This window comes from Biomphalaria glabrata, chromosome 5 (genome assembly GCF_947242115.1).
Source record: "Biomphalaria glabrata chromosome 5, xgBioGlab47.1, whole genome shotgun sequence".
Lineage (NCBI taxonomy): Eukaryota > Metazoa > Mollusca > Gastropoda > Planorbidae > Biomphalaria > Biomphalaria glabrata.
The window spans coordinates 51,555,858-51,573,557 of record NC_074715.1 but is presented as its reverse complement, the minus strand read 5'-3'; the positions used below and the strand labels follow the sequence as shown (position 1 = coordinate 51,573,557).

Below are 17,700 nucleotides of genomic sequence, written 5' to 3'. Positions count from 1 at the left end.
ATTTACAAAAATTAGATCTCAAGTTTGTCCCCATTTGCTGTACCCAGGTGTAATGTCTCTGTTGAGTGTCATCAGACCAACAAATGACCTTGGCCACCCCCTGTGCTGCAACTTGAGAGATGGCAACTGGCTGCCAGATTATCTAGCCAATCGTCTCAAAGTGCATTCTGGTCTTGAAAACGTATGTTAATCTTTGAGCGAGTCTGTTACGTATGAATGTAATGATTAGAGTAAATTGTTTCTATTTTTACTTTTTAAAGAAGCATACTTATAAACCTAACTGTTTCATTATTTGTCAAACTTGCAGCTGGCCAAATGGTTTCAGTCCATATTTAAACACTTGGAGAAGATGCCTCGCTATCTGATTCCGTGCTACTTTGATGCTATTCTGACTGGGGCAGATATTGTTCTGTCTGAAGCAGCAAAAGATCTGATGTCTGAGTGAGTTTGTTGTGTATGCTTTTTTCATATTCACTTTGCACTTATGTCCAAACTTTGAATACCAGTGTTAACTAAATGTAATTTAATTATGAAATATTATTGACTTTTCTGGATAATGCAGTATCAGTATAATTAGTATGAGTAAAATACATTTTAAGAATAATCTTACTTCCAATTTATTAATGAAATTTTGTTTTATATGCATGTACCTAGTAACCTATCTTGGCAAAGAGATATAACTATGCTGTTTATTTTTTTTAAAGAAGAATGGGAAAGATGCCAAGCCACATCTAGGATCTGAGTAAAGGTGTTATGAAGATAGAATACTTTTGAAACTAGAATATTGCTACTCTCTGTTAAAGTGTGATAGTTTTAGTTTTGTAATAATGTTTGGTTGCTATAGTTAATGATTACTGTTTCTGTTAGATTTGTGACAACTATGTTAGTATTTTAAATGGCTGCCCTGTCATGCTGTATGCTGTATGATGGACCTGGGTTTGAACTCTGCCATCCCCTGCTGTCTGTTGGGAGGCTTGGGCTAGAATGTAATAATCTTAAATTCTGAAGAAACATGTCAGACAAACATGCACTTATTGTTTTCATAGGAAAGAGTGCTGGCTCTGAAGGTTGTTTCACTTTTCATGACACTTGTAATGTTTGTTTCAGTTTTGTCAGAGATGGTTCCAATTTTGTAAAAATGCTGAGCTTGACAGCTTACCAGCTTGTGGGCTACACTTGTCAAGCCAGGCTTCCATTTCTGTCTCCAAAGCTTGTCCCTCGTCCAAGGCAGGAGTTTAACAATAAAACAAAACAGTTGGAAGAGGCTGCGCTGTCTATGTCTGCAGGTCAGTCACCAGATGCTTTTGTTTTGATATAATTACATGAACTTTTCCAGGTGATAACTGATTAAATTAGATACAGATGTTATCCTTGAATTCTGTGACTAGAGAGTGTTAAAGCCCTTTCATTATGTAATCGTTATGATGTCCCATTAGGAATACAGATATCAACAAAGCAACAAAGTAGAAAAGGTTAATAAAAAAAAAATTTCCGTTGTGATTTTAATATTTCATGAATTTTACTGTAGACAATCTTTGCATGTGTTCATACAATTTCTCACTGCAATGTTTTTGTCACCCTGATTTTTCTTTTAATCTGCATTGAAAAGACTTCACATAATATAACTTTCAATATAAGATATACAATTTGTTTGTATTTTTTTTTTAAAGTATGTCTAGGTGCCCAAACCGCTTAAAAGTCTTTAACTTCCAGTTCCCATGGAAACTGGCATTGTCAGTTCAAGATTTTACTTTTATGTATTAATTTCTTCATGCCTCACATATAACAGAAACCTTTCAAGGTACCTCATTCACACCCTCCCTGAAAACAAGAGCAATTTAGCACAGTTTAGTTGTCTGAAGATGTTCTATACTAAAGTCATATGAAGATTATAACATTATTTCATTGCTTTGTTTTAGTATTATTTTGGAAACCATCTTTCTAATTTATCTCAAATTAATTTTTGTTACCAATAATTAAGCCACAATATAATGTTTCACAATGTACTTCTATTTTACTTAGGTTTAAACCTGCTACTTCTATTTTACTTAGGTTTTACCAGCTACTTGTATTTTACTTTGGTTTAAACCAGCTACTTCTATTTTACTTAGGTTTTACCAGCTACTTGTATTTTACTTTGGCTTAAACCTGCTACTTCTATTTTACTTTTAGGTTTCCCACATTTTGGTGGAGGTTACATGAGAAACTGGGGAAGAGATACATTTATCTCCCTTCGTGGTCTGTTGCTAGTCACTGGACAGTATGAACTGGCCAGGTAAGCTTTTCTTTCAATAGCCTGTAAATAGTCAGTAAATCTTTGGTTAATGACTTGATGTTCCATCATTTATAATGGTTATTAGCATGTGTTTCTGAATTTATTACTGAAGGATAGTCCATCAAATAAAAATGCCTCAATGGTTGACCAAGAAGAAAATTTTAAATTTCATTAATAAGTGTTATTTTTATTTAAAATATATACAAACAGTTAACAATATATAGAGAGCTATTCAGTGAAGCTCTATAATCTAGCTGGTAAGCTGGTCATAACTAGCAAAATATTTAAAGTACAGTCACTTTTAGAGTTAATTTTCTTTTAAATGAAAATGTTATTGGGCTAAGCTAGTTTTAAATGGCTTTTTCTTTTCCATCCTGGATCTCATTGTAAAAGATATTTTTCTTATACAAACTTAACAGTTTTAAATTATAAAAGAACTTCATGGCTAATTTTTACTTTGCCTAAACTGCTGACACTTGCTAAAGGTAACATGCCATTTAAACATTTCTTGGATAGTTTATTAACCCTTTGAACATAGTTGCCTGCCCTTAGTTTCCTATTCCCCCTAGGCTCCTGAGAAAAATAACACTTTACACAAGCATGCACACAAACAAACTACTGGTATTCAAACTTTTAAATATTTTATTTCGAGAGAAATTTATTGATATCTTTATCTCCTAAATTCTTTCTTGGTATGCCAGTCTTTTCAGCTTGTAGACCTCTCATTCCATCAATGAACCTGGTGCTGGTACTGATGTAGATCTTGTGTTTTCATTTACTGTAACTGTACTGATTTTGTCTACAACTAGATTTAGATTGTCATCAAGTCAATCTGCATTTCTCTATCATTGTAATCATTTTCTAGATCTAGTTCGTTTCTCAGAATCATTGAGGATATAGTTCACTGCTTCATGCAAAGTTTATTTTTTTGCATAACGATTACCTTAATCAATAGTGTCTTTTCATTTTGTAAATTAATTTACCATATAAAAAAATTACAAAGCTCATGTTTTTTTTTTCCTTTGCATTTTTAATTACCGACTGTAGATTAAAGGTAAGTTGCGCCTGACTGATAATTGGTCTGACAGGGCATGGATTATTTTATGCGCAGACCAATAAATCGGGCTGTTGGGTTTAACAGGTTAAAAAAAATGTTAAAAACCACTTACACAACACTACCATTTATGAATTAACTTTTTCAACAAAGATGTCTCAGCAAAGTTGGAAAACATTTTTTCAAGATAACCGCCGTCAATTCCATCATAACTTTGTCAACTCGTCATGAAAGCGCGACTTCTGCCTATGAAGAACCAAACTAGAAAAACTTGTTACTTCCATACTCTGTGAGACTGTATCATCACTACTCATTGACCAGGAAATGTTCAAAAGATCAAGATATCTGTGTATAGTCACTGAATGAACTTGTCCGTGTATTGTGTCTGTTCTCTTTAGTGGAATGTTGAGGTTTTCAATTGAAAAAAAGAAGCCTTGTAATCGCAACACATTCCCAATGAGGATCAATAAAGTTTATATATATATGGCTCCTTTTGTCTCGAAAGGCAATGGATGCGCCCAAATGAGTCACTGGTTTTGGCTTAATCTTGAGACAGGGCAGAATCTGGTGTGGCTAATCAAGCCAATTCTAGAACGGCAGACTTTGCCACAATTCGTACATGTGTATGCCTCTGATTTAGGGCTAGCAGACAGGGCAGCTTTCTTTTTATCCCTCTTGATTAAAGCCGCTTCAATTCTTTTGTTCTCAGCAAGGTTTGTCCCAGCACGCACAGTCTGTCTCCATGCACTCCGGTCTTTGGCTATGTTTTCCCACTTACTTTCGCTGATGCCTGAGGCGCTCATGTCTCGCTTGCAGACATCTCTATATGTTAGTCTTGGGCAGCCCTTGGGTCTGACTCCTTCCACAAGCTCAGCATATAAGATATCTTTCGGGATTCTGCCATCTGGCATGCGGGTGACATATCCGAGCCAGCGTAATCTTCTTTGTGTCAGGAGAGCATACATGCTGTTCATATTGGCCAATCTTAAAACTTCCTGATTGGAGACATGGTCCCTCCAAGAGATGCCCATTATGCGTCTCAGTCAGCGCAAGTGGAAACTATTCAATCTGTGCTCTTGGTACATGTATGTTGACCAGCTCTCACTGCCATAAAGGAGAGTGCTCACAACACAGGCGTTGTAGACTAGGATTTTGGTCGCTGTGGTCAATTTACCATTTTCCCAGACGCGCTTGGAGAGTTTTGCCAATGCTGTGGTAGCTTTTCCTATCCTTTTTTGTCAGCTCGATGTCTAAGTCTAGGTTACTGACAATTGAATGAACTTGTCCGTGTATTGTGTCTGTTCTCTTTAGTGGAATGTTGAGGTTTTCAATTGAAAAAAAGAAGCCTTGTAATCGCAACACATTCCCAATGAGGATCAATAAAGTTTATATTAAAAAAAAATCTCCTTTTTTTTTTTCAGATTATTTTAATGAATAGCTCTTTTATCTATTTTACTGAACAGCTATTTTATCCTGCTCATTTTAATGTTTGTATACTTCCAGGCACATAATTTTAGGTTATGCTGGAACACTCCGTCATGGTCTGATTCCCAACTTACTGAATGAAGGAACAGGGGCAAGGTTCAATGCCAGGGATGCTGTGTGGTATTGGCTGATAGCCATTAGAGACTTTTGCCAGCAGGTCAAGGATGGATATAACATTTTAAAGGATCCTGTCAGTCGCTTGTTTCCAACAGACGATTCTCCTTCTCTTAGACCTGGTGAACATGTGAGTCGTACGTTGGAGTGAAACACATTTGTAATAGTCAGTGACATTGATTACATAGCAGCAGAACTTCTGGTAATATGATACCAAAGACAAATCATAAAGTGTACCGCTTTAAAAAATTCAATCTCAGGATTGTTACTGACATGTTTGGGTTATAATTCTTGTCAAGCTGATACTAATCCTTCACCAGTATAAACTAGTGTCACATTAAGCAGGGATAGCACAATTGAGAATCTTTATTTCTTGGCTTAAATTCGGTGCAGCTAAAACAAAAACAACTCTGGGGATAAAACAAGAACACAAATTTAAATGAGTTTGAATACAAACCATAACACAAACATAATAGTCTTCTTCAGTACAATAAGTCTATATAAAGAAATAATTTATTGAAAGAACTGAGTACTAAATTGTCTGCCATTATTTTCTATATTCCTATCAAAGTTCTTAGAAAACTCTAAAATACTCTTTCATAATTTGGACTCGTACATTTATATTTACTTCTCCAAATGTTTATTTGGGGCTAAATTATCTCTCCATAACTCCCAATTCTGTGTCATTTTTAGAGTGAGGCATCGTCATTCCTTGGTCTAGTCTTCCCATTAATGACCTTATATGCAATGAGAAAGTCTTGGCAAGTCTTCAATAGTCAAACCTAACAGTTAAAATACTCTATATTTTAATAAGAATCAGCAGCATTAAAAATTCTGTTGTTTTTTCAAAACTATGTCGACAGCTCCCTCATAATATTTCAGTCTTCTTTCCTATATGAGACAGATGGATAATCTTTTTTTTTTCTGATTTTTTTTTACTAGGATCAGCCTTTATATGAAGTAATGCAGGAAGCTTTGAATCGACACGCACAGGGTGTTTCCTTCCGAGAGAGAAATGCCGGAGTACAGATAGATGATCAGATGACAGATCTAGGTAATCCTTTTGTGATAGTATTCTTCACACTATTTTTATGTTTTGTTTGATGACCTTGAGTTTTATTCATTGTTCTGTAAAACCGTGAAAGCAATATTGAACTATATTGATATATTTACAAATTATTTGAGAAGCTTTAGAAAATAAATTAATCAGAAATTTTGTTATGGGTTATTTCGTCGATGTTGTAATTTTTATGCAGAATGTTCTAGATACATTATATATGTTCATTTTATTCTGACTTTAATAGGAATGATATTTTAACACTAACACGTGTACACAAAATCTGATATTTATCATTTATCAAAACATTCTGCAATCTATTAATTGAAACAAAAACGCATTCATACAAAAAAATGTAACTCTAAGGAGTAGAAAATAATGTCCTACGGAACAATTTAATGTACTTCACTTTTTAAATAAAAAATTACTTTTGTACTTCCCTTTGAAATCATTGATATCTAATATGTAACCTCACACTAATGTAGGGATTATATGCATAAAGAGAAAATGGAACATATGTTTCATTTTCATTAACAATAGGTTCTAACTGGTTACCATGTTGGAATGTTACAGGATTCAATGTCCAGGTAGGAATAGATTGGTCCACTGGTTTTGTGTTTGGTGGCAATGAACACAACTGTGGAACATGGATGGACAAGATGGGCAGCTCAGCTAAAGCTGGGAACAAAGGGAAACCAGCGACGCCAAGGTACATAACAATGTTTAAAGATCTCAGCTTATTTGAATTGAAAAAAAGTGAAACCAGAAATATTGATCTAATGGGGAGTACTCCACTTGCCTGTTGTTATATCGGGTTTTTAAGTGGGAGTGAGTGTTTGGGAGGTTTTTTTTTGTCTATAAAATCTGGAGTTTTTAGAGTGACTGAAATAGTCTAAGACTTGATGCTCATCTGATTTATTGTCTCATTAAACAAAAAAGTGATTTCAGGATTAAAACTGTAAATTGATTTCTTTCATGACTGCTATTAGATGATATTCTTTGTGTCTCTAAAACTGAGGATTTTTTCACTCCAGAGATGGTTCAGCAGTAGAGCTAGTTGGCATGTGTGCAGGAGTTGTGCAATGGTTGGCCAGTGCCAATGAGAAGAAATTGTATCCTTATGATGGGGTGGAATGTCTTCAGAATGGTAGGTATAAATCCATAATATTGTACCATATTCCACTGATAGTTTCGGATGTTTCTTCATGTAACACCAAAATGTAACTGATGAGGAAAGACTCTGATATGCTGGCCTTAAATTATGGTATCATATATTACTGCAAATGTTCGGACAACGTGAAAGTTGTGAAATCTGGTTTGGGCTGTGTCTATACAATAAACCATCACAAACTGGCAATCACTGTAAAGTCCCGTAGTATAGCTGACACGAATATTTATTATAATAGCTGAGTAACAAAATATGCACTAACATGCTCCTTTGGCTTCATACACTGTATACTTCAAAAAAATAGTCTAATTAAGAAACATAATTATTCCATAGTAATAGGCTATACCAGAATGAACTCAACATTGTCCTTACTCTCTGAGGATACTACAGAATCTCGCTATCACTCTTTCACCCTGAACATTTTCATTGTGCTAAAAGGCACGGCCTATCATAAGTGACTGCAAAACACTGCAAGTCACAATAGTCTCCAACGCGGCTGTGACACTTCAGAAATGAAAACTTTTATGTCCTGGATCAAACCCCCTTTAAGAGGATAGGAAACATAAGCAGGCAGAGTTCAAATTTTTAGACCTTCCTTATTGCATACCACACTACCAGTTTTATAATTGTCTGTGTTAATATTGAAATTTTTAATTTTTTTGTTTGTTTTAACAGTTAAACTAGCATGTTGTTTTTTTCACAGCTTTTATTTCATTATTATATTTCAATGTTTGAAATCTCCATATGTGGCTTCAGTTATTTATTGTTTCTAAATTTACATCCATTTATTGACCATTTGTATTAGCTCTATATATACGATTGGCACTTATCATCTCTAGAATTGAAAAGATGTCATGTTGTATTAGTTTTAGTTTCTTTTTGTTATCAAAACTATAACATTTTTCATGTTATGTTACTAAGGCAACTCTAGAATTTTACCTCATGTGTTTATTTAAAGGCAAGAAGGAGAAAGTAACCTATAAAGCCTGGTTTGAGAAAATCAAAGCCAACTTTGAGAAATGTTATTTCATTGCTGAAAAGGCTGACCCAAACAATGAGCCACGGCCAGATCTTATTAACAGAAGAGGCATATACAAAGACACACTGAACGCATCATTTTGCTGGACTGATTATCAACTCAGATGTAACTTCCCAGTAGCCATGATGGCAGTAAGTACAGATAGTGTTAATCATTTTATCTGTCCCTTGACTTTTATCATAAGGGTGCTGTGACAGTTCACATAACACAATTCTTCCACTTGTCCTGGTCAGCAGCTGTCCCTTAGCTGGATATCAAGAGAGATGCTGTTACATTTGTATGTTCTCCTGCCAGATTTTCTTTGGAAGTTCTTTCCTCATAGTCCCTCCACTTTATCTTAAATGATGACTTGACTTACAATATAACCAAACCAGCTCAGCTTTTATCTCTTGAAAGTATTGAGGGGTCTCCTCCATCTTGTCAGCCAAAGTGCTGACTTGAAACAGTACAAACTCATTGTCTTCTTTTCCTTGTATCTGATACCCAGCATTTTTCTGTCGCATTTACTCTCAAAATTTTGAATTCTTATTTCAGCATTCAGTGTCCAACTTTCACAACCATTAGAACAGGGGTTCTCAACCTATGGGTCGCGACCCCCTTGGGGGTCGATTGATGATTTGCCAGGAGTCGCCTAAGACCATCAAAAATAAGGATTGTTATTGTCTATTCTTCTATTGCTGTGTGTGTCTGGTGGGGGGGGGGGGGGTCGCGGCAGAGTGGCAGATTGTAAAAAGGGTCGCCGAGCTTAAAAGGTTGAGAACTGCTGCATTAGAAGTACAGAGACCTCTATTGAAGAATACAGTTTCAGTGCTAGTGCATGTAATTATCAGAATTTCTGTTAGTACTTGTCCTACAGCTGCTGCTGTCTCAGAGTCAGTTAAAATAAAATTTGTTCATGATGACAGTTTATATATGTACAAACCAAACAAACTCTGCCTGTCATAATTTATTTTTATAACAATCATCATCTTTACAAAATCCCTCTGGATAAGTTCAATGTAATAGCCATTAATTGTACTTTGTAAAAGGGTCACTTGTACTTCAGTAGAGGATTGACTGTACTTATTAAGAGGGCTGGCTGTACTCCATAAGAAGGTTGTGCTTAAAACTTTAAAGAGGGTTACAGTGCTTTTGAGGGCTTTGATTATGAAACTGGCTCTATCTCCTTTCTTTTGTGAAAACTAAAAACATAAGTGCACTAGGCCTAATGGCATAGAAACAAAAACACTGTATTTAGGCCTGGAAGAGCGTATAAATTGTTGGACTCTGTGACACTAAATACTTACTGGAGGAGGAAAGAGTCAAAAGAGAAGCCTGGCTTTTACATTTAGCATTCGTAGAATTGTTGTCAAGTAACTGACTACAGCATGAACTAAAAATTGTGAAACATGTTTGAAATTAAAAGATGATCTTCAAGAGAGAAGATGAATTGTTTTGCTAGCACTAAGCTCTCGCTGATTAAATGAGATCTGAAACACCTTAGAAGTGGTACCAGAAATCAATAAGAAGAATTAAGATAAACATCTGCTTTTTTTTAAATACATTCTTGATCTTAGGCAGCACTGATAAAGTTTGTGTAAAATTAAATCTGGAATCGAGTTTTGTTTGATGTGGTCATAAAAAATCATGTATGCCTTTTCCCAGTGTCCAGATTTGTTCACAACAGAAAAAGCTTGGAAGGCACTGACCATGGCAGAGAAAATCTTGATGGGTCCTCTAGGAATGAAAACTTTAGATCCTAGGTAAATTTATTTTTAGTTTTAATGTTTTAAAAATCTTTATCCTTCACAGGGAATGAAACTTTTTGAGCTTTCTCTGAAATAATCTTGTAATAATAACAAAAAAAGGCACACAATTATCAACAATATTATGTATTTAATATCTATTAGTATCTTAAGAAATAAAATCAAGGTTATAATATTATCTGTATTTTGTTGTTATTCAACATTCATGTGATAATCATTGATCCTTCAAATGAAATATACTTATTACTTGGCTAAGAGCTTGTAAAACATATGGAAATTACATTTTCACTGCATCTTCTCAAATTTACAGCAACAAAGATCAAAGATTATTGTAGGTTTCTCTTATTTGTTATTTTGATCTCACTTTTCTTATAACTGAACACAGCTACCCAAACATGATGTGTATTAAACAATAAATGTAATAATAAAACTGACGTTATTTCCTAACTGGCCTATATATTTGTTGTTGTCATGTTCCAGTGACTACAGCTACAGGGGAGACTACTTCAATGACAATGACACCACTGATATGTATGTAGCCAATGGCTGGAACTACCACCAAGGACCAGTGAGTTTCTTCCATTTCTTTCCCTTACTGTCTAATTGTGGCCACGTGTCAATTTAAAAAAAAAAGTAGTTAACTAACTATGAAAGTCTAGTTTACCTGACCAAAAGTTTAGGAAAGATCCAGCTTTGACTTACCTGTATGTTTTAACACGGGGGAAGAAATACATCCTTTTTCTTGGTCTGTTTTCCCCTTTTGGTGGTAACTTTTTACTGCAGTTTCCAAATTTCTCCATGACTTCTTTGGTAGCGCTGCTGTCCTTTGTCCTTTAGGAAGCTCTTTCAATGAGCTTCTTTCTTGTACACTTTCTTCCTTGCATCACAATTAATACAATGTTTAAGAGTTAGGTACCCCTTTAAGACCATGGGATCGATCTAAAGGGAATATTATATAAAGGTCATCAGTTTCTTTGGCCAACAGTCAAGTCAAAGGTATAATGTGGCCAGCACAACGACCTGAAAATCTTGAAATTCATATTCCCATGCTTCACAGAGATTCAAACTGAGACCTCTCTGTTCAGAACTCAAAGAGTTTTACCACTCAGCCACCACATATCTCCTGTACTTCCTCATGATTGTCTTAAGGGTTGAGTCTAAGACTCTTGGAACTCTGGGCTTATGAAAGCTTTCCTCCATTTGCCTGTCTAAAAAAAAATTCTGTCTGGTAAAGATCCAAGCAGATGTAAATTTGTACATCCCTGTTACCGATGGCTTGCATCCTGAAGGGCTGAGCACACTGTGAATTTTACCCATATTTATTTTCTATACCACATCATTAGTACAGTTGTCTGCCATAAAAATGTCCCTTGAGGAACTGTGTGTGGATAATGACATATTTGTTGGGGGCTTTCTTTCATCCCTGCCAGTGCAATGTACTTTAAGCACCCTAAAGGGGGGTTCTGTGTTGCTTCACTATTGATCTAATCATTTCATCCAACGACCGTTTCCACCCGCGTCCAGCAATGAGGCTGAGAAGCATTGCCCAGGATATCTCCAGTACAAGATCAACATCATGACATGAATATCCAGTTCATTTATGTCTCAGCTTAAAATATTGGATATTGAGAGTGATGTAAATGGATGGTAATGTTTCTTACCGTAGAGCGTTTTCTTCACAAGAAGTGCTCTATGAAATGGTCCATAATCCAACATATTTTTCTGGTCTCATATGTTATGAATAAATTTCATTTTTCTCATTATAATCACATTTGAAGTTCAAAGTTTCTTACAATGTCACTATTGTTTGTTTTATATAAATCTTGTTTTATGTCTATGTTTTTCTGGAGGTCGTTTTATCAGCCCTTTCTAGTTGGACTTAATAATATTTTTTTTATTATCTTAAGAACTCTAACCTGTTTTATTAGGTAAAGTTGAAAATGTAATAATTAATGTACATAATCATTTTATTAACATTTCATAAAAATTCTTTATATAACAGGAATGGGTCTGGCCGGTTGGATTTTTCCTCAGAGCAAAGTTACATTTCGCCCACAAGTTGGAGTCTAAAAATCCTGGCATTCTGAACCAAACTAAGCTGTATATCAATTCTGTGCTCTGCAAACACTATGAAGAAATTTTATCCAACCCATGGAGAGGTTTACCAGAGTTGACCAACTCTAATGGCCAGGTATAGATATATTTGCTTATATTTGCTTTTAGGGTTTCTATTTACAAAGCTTATATTAACTCACTCTGTGTGTCTGCTAAGGGGTACTTAAGTCAAAAGATGGCTCAATCATCAGCGATCGTGTGCTGCAAATGGAACGATGGGTAGAACATTATGCAGAACTCTACCAGATTGAAAACGCCATCTCACCAAATGCTGTTTCCAACTTCCCATCACTTCCAGTTTTGACGGAATTAGACGAAACGCCCTCAGTAAAGGAGCTGAGCATTGCCATTGACATGCTTGCACATGGGAAAACACCCGGAGGAGATGGCATTCCTGCTGAAGTAATTCAGGCTGGAAAACATGCCCTAATCAAACCACTCCATGAACTGCTAAGCTTGTGCTGGGAACAAGGAATGGTCCCCCAGGAATTGAAAGACTCCAACATTGTTACAATTTATAAAAATAAAGGCGACCGCTCTGATTGTAGTGTGGCTTTAGGGCAGGTAGATCTACAACAGATATGATTTTCTCTCTGCGGCAGCTACAGGAGAAGAGCAGAGAACAAAAGCAGCCCCTCTTCATAGCTTTTATTGATTTGACCAAGGCCTTTGACCTTGTTAGCAGAAGCGGTCTGTTTGCTGTACTAGAGAGAATCGGCAGCCCAAATAAGTTAAGAAAACTAGTGTCAGCTTTTCATGAAAATATGCAGGGCACCGTTCAGTTTGAAAGTTCTTCCTCCAGGCCATTCTCCATTAAGAGCGGTGTAAAACAAGGATGTGTACTGGCCCCTACACTATTTGGCATCTTCTTCTCAGTTGTACTATCCAGTGCTTTTAAATCCCTGGAAGACGGAATATACATCCATAGCAGATCCGTTGGAAGGCTCTTTAACCTGGCACGTCTTAAAGCCAAAACGAAAAGGCGTCGTACCTTGATAAGGGAGCTGCTGTTTGCCGATGACGCGGCACTCGTATCTCACTCACAAGGAGGTCTACAGAAGCTAGTGAACAAGCAGCTGCTTGTCAATAGTTTAGCCTTACTATAAGTCTCTCCAAGACCAAAATCCTGGCACAAGACGTCACAGAAATACCTATAATACAAAGTGGGAACCACACCCTTTCAGTGGTGCAGGAATTTACCTACTTGGGTTCAACTATTGTCAGTAACCTAGACTTAGACATCGAGCTGACAAAAAGGATAGGAAAAGCTACCACAGCATTGGCAAAACTCTCCAAGCGCGTCTGGGAAAGTGGTAAATTGACCACTGCGACCAAAATCCTAGTCTACAATGCCTGTGTTGTGAGCACTCGACCAGCTTTATGGCAGTGAAAGCTGGTCGACATACATGTACCAAGAGCACAGATTGAATAGTTTCCACTTGCGCTGCCTGAGACGCATAATGGGCATCTCTTGGAGGGACCATGTCTCCAATCAGGAAGTTTTGAGATTGGCCAATATGAACAGCATGTATGCTCTCCTGACACAAAGAAGATTACGCTGGCTTGGACATGTCACCCGCATGCCAGATGGTAGAATCCCGAAAGATATCTTATATGCTGAGCTTGTGGAAGGAGTCAGACCCAAGGGCCGCCCAAGACTAACATATAGAGATGTCTGCAAGCGAGACATGAGAGCCTCAGGCATCAGCGAAAGTATGTGGGAAAACATAGCCAAAGACCGGAGTGCATGGAGACAGACTGTGCATGCTGGGACAACCCTTGCTGAGAACAAAAGAATTGAAGCGGCTTTAATCAAGAGGGAAAAAAAGAAAGCTGCCCTGTCTGCTAGCCCTAAATCAGAGGCATACACATGTACAAATTGTGGCAAAGTCTGCTGTTCTAGAATCGGCTTGATTAGCCACACCAGATTCTGTCCCGTCTCAAGATTAAGCCAAAACCAGTGACTCATTTGGGCGCATCCATTGCCTTTTGAGACAAAAGGAGCAATACATACTTGCTTTTAGGGTTTCTATTTACAAAGCTTATATTAACTCACTCTGTATGTCTGCTAAGGGGTACTTAAGAGTTATTTCTCCCACACCCAAACTCAGATCAAGTTGAAACATCCAACAATTTTTTATTGTACCTAACAAAACATGAATCAATTAAAAGATAACCAATTATTTAATTAACTATTAGTAAATAATTATTTTGTTTGATATAAAAAAAAAATGACTTAATTATTGAGAGATGTAGTTCTAAGTGCAGGGTTATTTCCCTTAGATAAGCTAGGTTTTTTTTTTTTATTTTATTTTAAAGGATTTTTTTGTTTTTATTTTAAGTCTTCATTTTACATTTCAACAGTGTTCTAGTCATCTTTTAGTTTCATTTTATTGTCTGCTTTATGAGCTCTGGACCCTTTTTTATGCTGTTCCTGCTTATAATCATGTCCATGTATGTCTATATTTGTAAATATTAAAACTTGCCAATAACTGATGGAATAACTCTGCGCTGTTTCACTTACCTTTCAGTACTGCCCAGGAAGCTGTCGAACACAAGCTTGGAGTTCTGCCACAATCCTAGAGACATTACATGACATGGCCAAACTAGAGGAATGAGTTGGGTTTTAGAAACAAGACTTTCTAGTGATATTGGACTGGACCTGACTTTTTGCTGTGTTTCCTGTTCTGCCCAGTCTCCTGAATCTTGTTTAAATTTTGTCTGTAAACACTGGTATTAGAGCTTTAACATTGACTAGGTTTTAAAAAATCAAAATAAATTTAGTTTTTCTTAGTTGTTTTGATAAAACTCTAAGAAAGTTTTTTTATACATTAATGTCTTTTAATCAGCATCTCATCATTGTGTTTCATGAAATAAATTTTCTCCGAATGTACTTTGCAAAATAATATGACCCTATTAGTTGCCATATAGCAGTGAGATTTATTGCTAGATTTTTAACGTCACTGTTTACCAAACTATGTGCCTGTGTGTGATTGTCCTGACTGTATTTGCTTGGACTCACTTCCTCCACACCGCTAGCAGTTGTCTGGATTGCGGATTATGTTAACCTGTGTTTTTAGGGATGGCTGTGCAAGATGTGTGAAAATGTGACTTTCAATCCCTGCCCATTCCAAATGGTAGATTTATACATTTGTACTGTTGTCTTTCTTAATGCATTATAAATTGAATTAATTTGTTGAAAATACTTAATCTAATAACACATATGTTTAGATATTTAAGAACAATGTCTTTTTTTTTTTAATTCATATGTATGTTATGAGTGAAGTAAAATAATGTGAATGATTAGTGGTTGTTAATCTACTTAGTATGTTATTAGTCTACTATGTATTACACAGTATCACAAAATTCTGTGCTGGACTCACTTTGTGCATAACAAATGGCATTTATTTATTTTTTTTATTTACATTACAGTCATTGTACCTCCCTACAGCCAATGTATAGGCTTGTCTTTAATATAATGAAAACTATACAAATGAATCAATCATTATTACTATGTTTAGCAAAGACTGTTTTGATTCGATGGCTTGTAAAATGTACCTCACATTTAATCAGACATGTACTCTTTGTATAATTGAGCTGTCTATTGTTGATCTAGTTGGATAATTAATTTCAGTTTTGGTTTTATTATCTGAGTGTTCAAACACAATTTTCTTGAATCTTGGTGAAACATCTCATTTTGAGCTAGCTGTGAGGTCACATTGTGATTACATTCAGGAAATCTTACTTTTTTTTTTTTTTCTTTCATTGTGGTAATGAATTTTATATGTCCTCTCTTAAAATATAATCAATTGGTTTTCTGATAATGTATAGTCAGTAAAGTCCTTGGCTTCCTTTCTAAAGCGGTCTTGAATCTCTATGGAGGCTGGAATTTTGTAACTCGCGACCACAGAATTGTAATGAATACGTGATATTGGTTTGGGAAAGTAGAATTGGTTGGCCGCTTCTAACTAAAGCTATAATTGAGTGTAGCCTCTCTGTTCATATCCTAACTTTTCTTCTCAGCAGTTTCAATATTTTAGTGATTAGCCTCAAGATCTTCCCAATGACAAATATTTCAGTGCTATCAAAGAAAATACATTTCAAGTCTGTGATAACAAAATGTGAGGTCTGCAATCAACTACTGCAATCAACTACTCAGCATAGCCCATGTATCGGAAACCTTTCATAGCATAGCCTGCACATCACATTAGAAGTTTCTCAATGTCATTTTTAGTGATAAAACTTGGTAATATTGAGATATGAGATATATTTTTATTGTGATTTCATATTTATTTGTTGACCGAACCTCATTACCATCAGCACCCCCCCCCCCCTGCCCCAAGCACCCTTTTCCTTTTTTTTTTTAAATTTTGTTTCAAAGCCTTTTTTTTTCAATTATTGAATTTTATACTGAACAATTTAAGGTGGTGCGCTTTATGGAAAAATTACAGTAAAATAATAGGATTCTTTTTGTTAAATTAATATACTTTATAATAAATATGTATTTGTATATTATGTTTTCGGACCAATTATTTTTTTTCTACTAACTATTATTGAATATTGTGTTTATTGACTAGTCTTTAAACATATTGTTTTTTCTATGTCTAATTAAATAATTAAATGACTAATTGAATAAGAACTATGTCACTTGGGATTGCAATATTTTCTAACATTTGTTGAACTTTCAATCAGCCATTGCTTCAGAGTGTGTTAGTTTTTCTTAGAATTGTGAAGCATGCTGTTTTGTTACGAAGTATATAATCCATGCCCTGAAGTATTACATTAGGAAACAAAGACTTGTTGCATTGTTGTGTATCAGATTTTTGTTTTTATAGAGCTGGACTTTTCTTTCTTTTTGGGTGACAAATAAATACAGTATTGTTTACACTGTTGTCAATTGTTGTTACAGAAAGTTTGACATCATCTTGAAAATGAAGATGTACCTCTCTATTTGGGTGGCCGCCTTGTCGCGCTGGACTGTCGTTCAGACTTGTCGAAGGTCCCAGGTTTATTGCCTGCCCGCTGCCATCCCCCCTTGTCCTGTGGGAGGTTTGGACTAGGAAGTAAGTTATCTTTAACTCTAAAGGAACATCTGAAACATGTAAAATATTATATTTCAGTGAATTTGAAAATGATAATTTGAGTTCTTAAGAATAAATTGTTCAAGGTATATCTTGTAACTGGTCACCTGGTTCCTTAATATCTTTTGAGGCTTAGTGGCAAAATATTTTTAAAAATTTCAAAAAGCTACGAAATTATTTCATTTCATACCCTCTCACCTCACCTATCCTGTAGTCTGTTGGACTTTCAGGGCCCCACACATGATCTGTTGACTGTCTTTCTCCATTTCTCTGTCTTTGGCCTTGGATAAAACCTTTTTAAACTGTGAATAGACATTGTTTTTAATGATTTAACTGTATGGAATTTAGCTCTTGTAAAGGTGAGTGATCCTTGAAGGATTACGGGCACGACATGACCTAAATTGTGCGGGTGTGCCAAAATATCAAAACTCTAAAACTCAAAACCCTAAAACCTTTTTCAATGACATGTCCATCGATTCTTTTATGTTATCTTCCCATCGCTGTCTTTGTCTCTTTTTCCTGATACTGTTCCCTGAAGGAAATTCTTTGCAAGCCCTAAGGACCTTC

The 17,700-nt window shown here is 35.7% G+C and overlaps 1 protein-coding gene across 2 annotated transcripts in view; it reads left to right on the top strand.

The window, feature by feature from the left end:
* The window catches only part of LOC106059117 (glycogen debranching enzyme-like), a 46,153-nt gene extending 29,216 nt beyond the window's left edge, over window positions 1-16,937 (top strand). For both annotated transcript variants that reach the window (XM_056031052.1, XM_056031051.1), the window contains 13 exons: window positions 48-181; window positions 308-441; window positions 1,108-1,286; window positions 2,173-2,275; window positions 4,833-5,058; window positions 5,871-5,982; window positions 6,559-6,694; window positions 7,020-7,132; window positions 8,112-8,323; window positions 9,837-9,934; window positions 10,418-10,505; window positions 11,940-12,128; window positions 14,584-16,937. In XM_056031052.1, the coding sequence (XP_055887027.1) occupies window positions 48-181; window positions 308-441; window positions 1,108-1,286; window positions 2,173-2,275; window positions 4,833-5,058; window positions 5,871-5,982; window positions 6,559-6,694; window positions 7,020-7,132; window positions 8,112-8,323; window positions 9,837-9,934; window positions 10,418-10,505; window positions 11,940-12,128; window positions 14,584-14,670 (1,811 nt within the window). In that variant the 3' untranslated portion in view covers window positions 14,671-16,937. The remainder of the gene's footprint in view (window positions 1-47; window positions 182-307; window positions 442-1,107; window positions 1,287-2,172; window positions 2,276-4,832; window positions 5,059-5,870; window positions 5,983-6,558; window positions 6,695-7,019; window positions 7,133-8,111; window positions 8,324-9,836; window positions 9,935-10,417; window positions 10,506-11,939; window positions 12,129-14,583) is intronic.
* The last annotated feature ends 763 nt before the right edge of the window (window positions 16,938-17,700 follow it).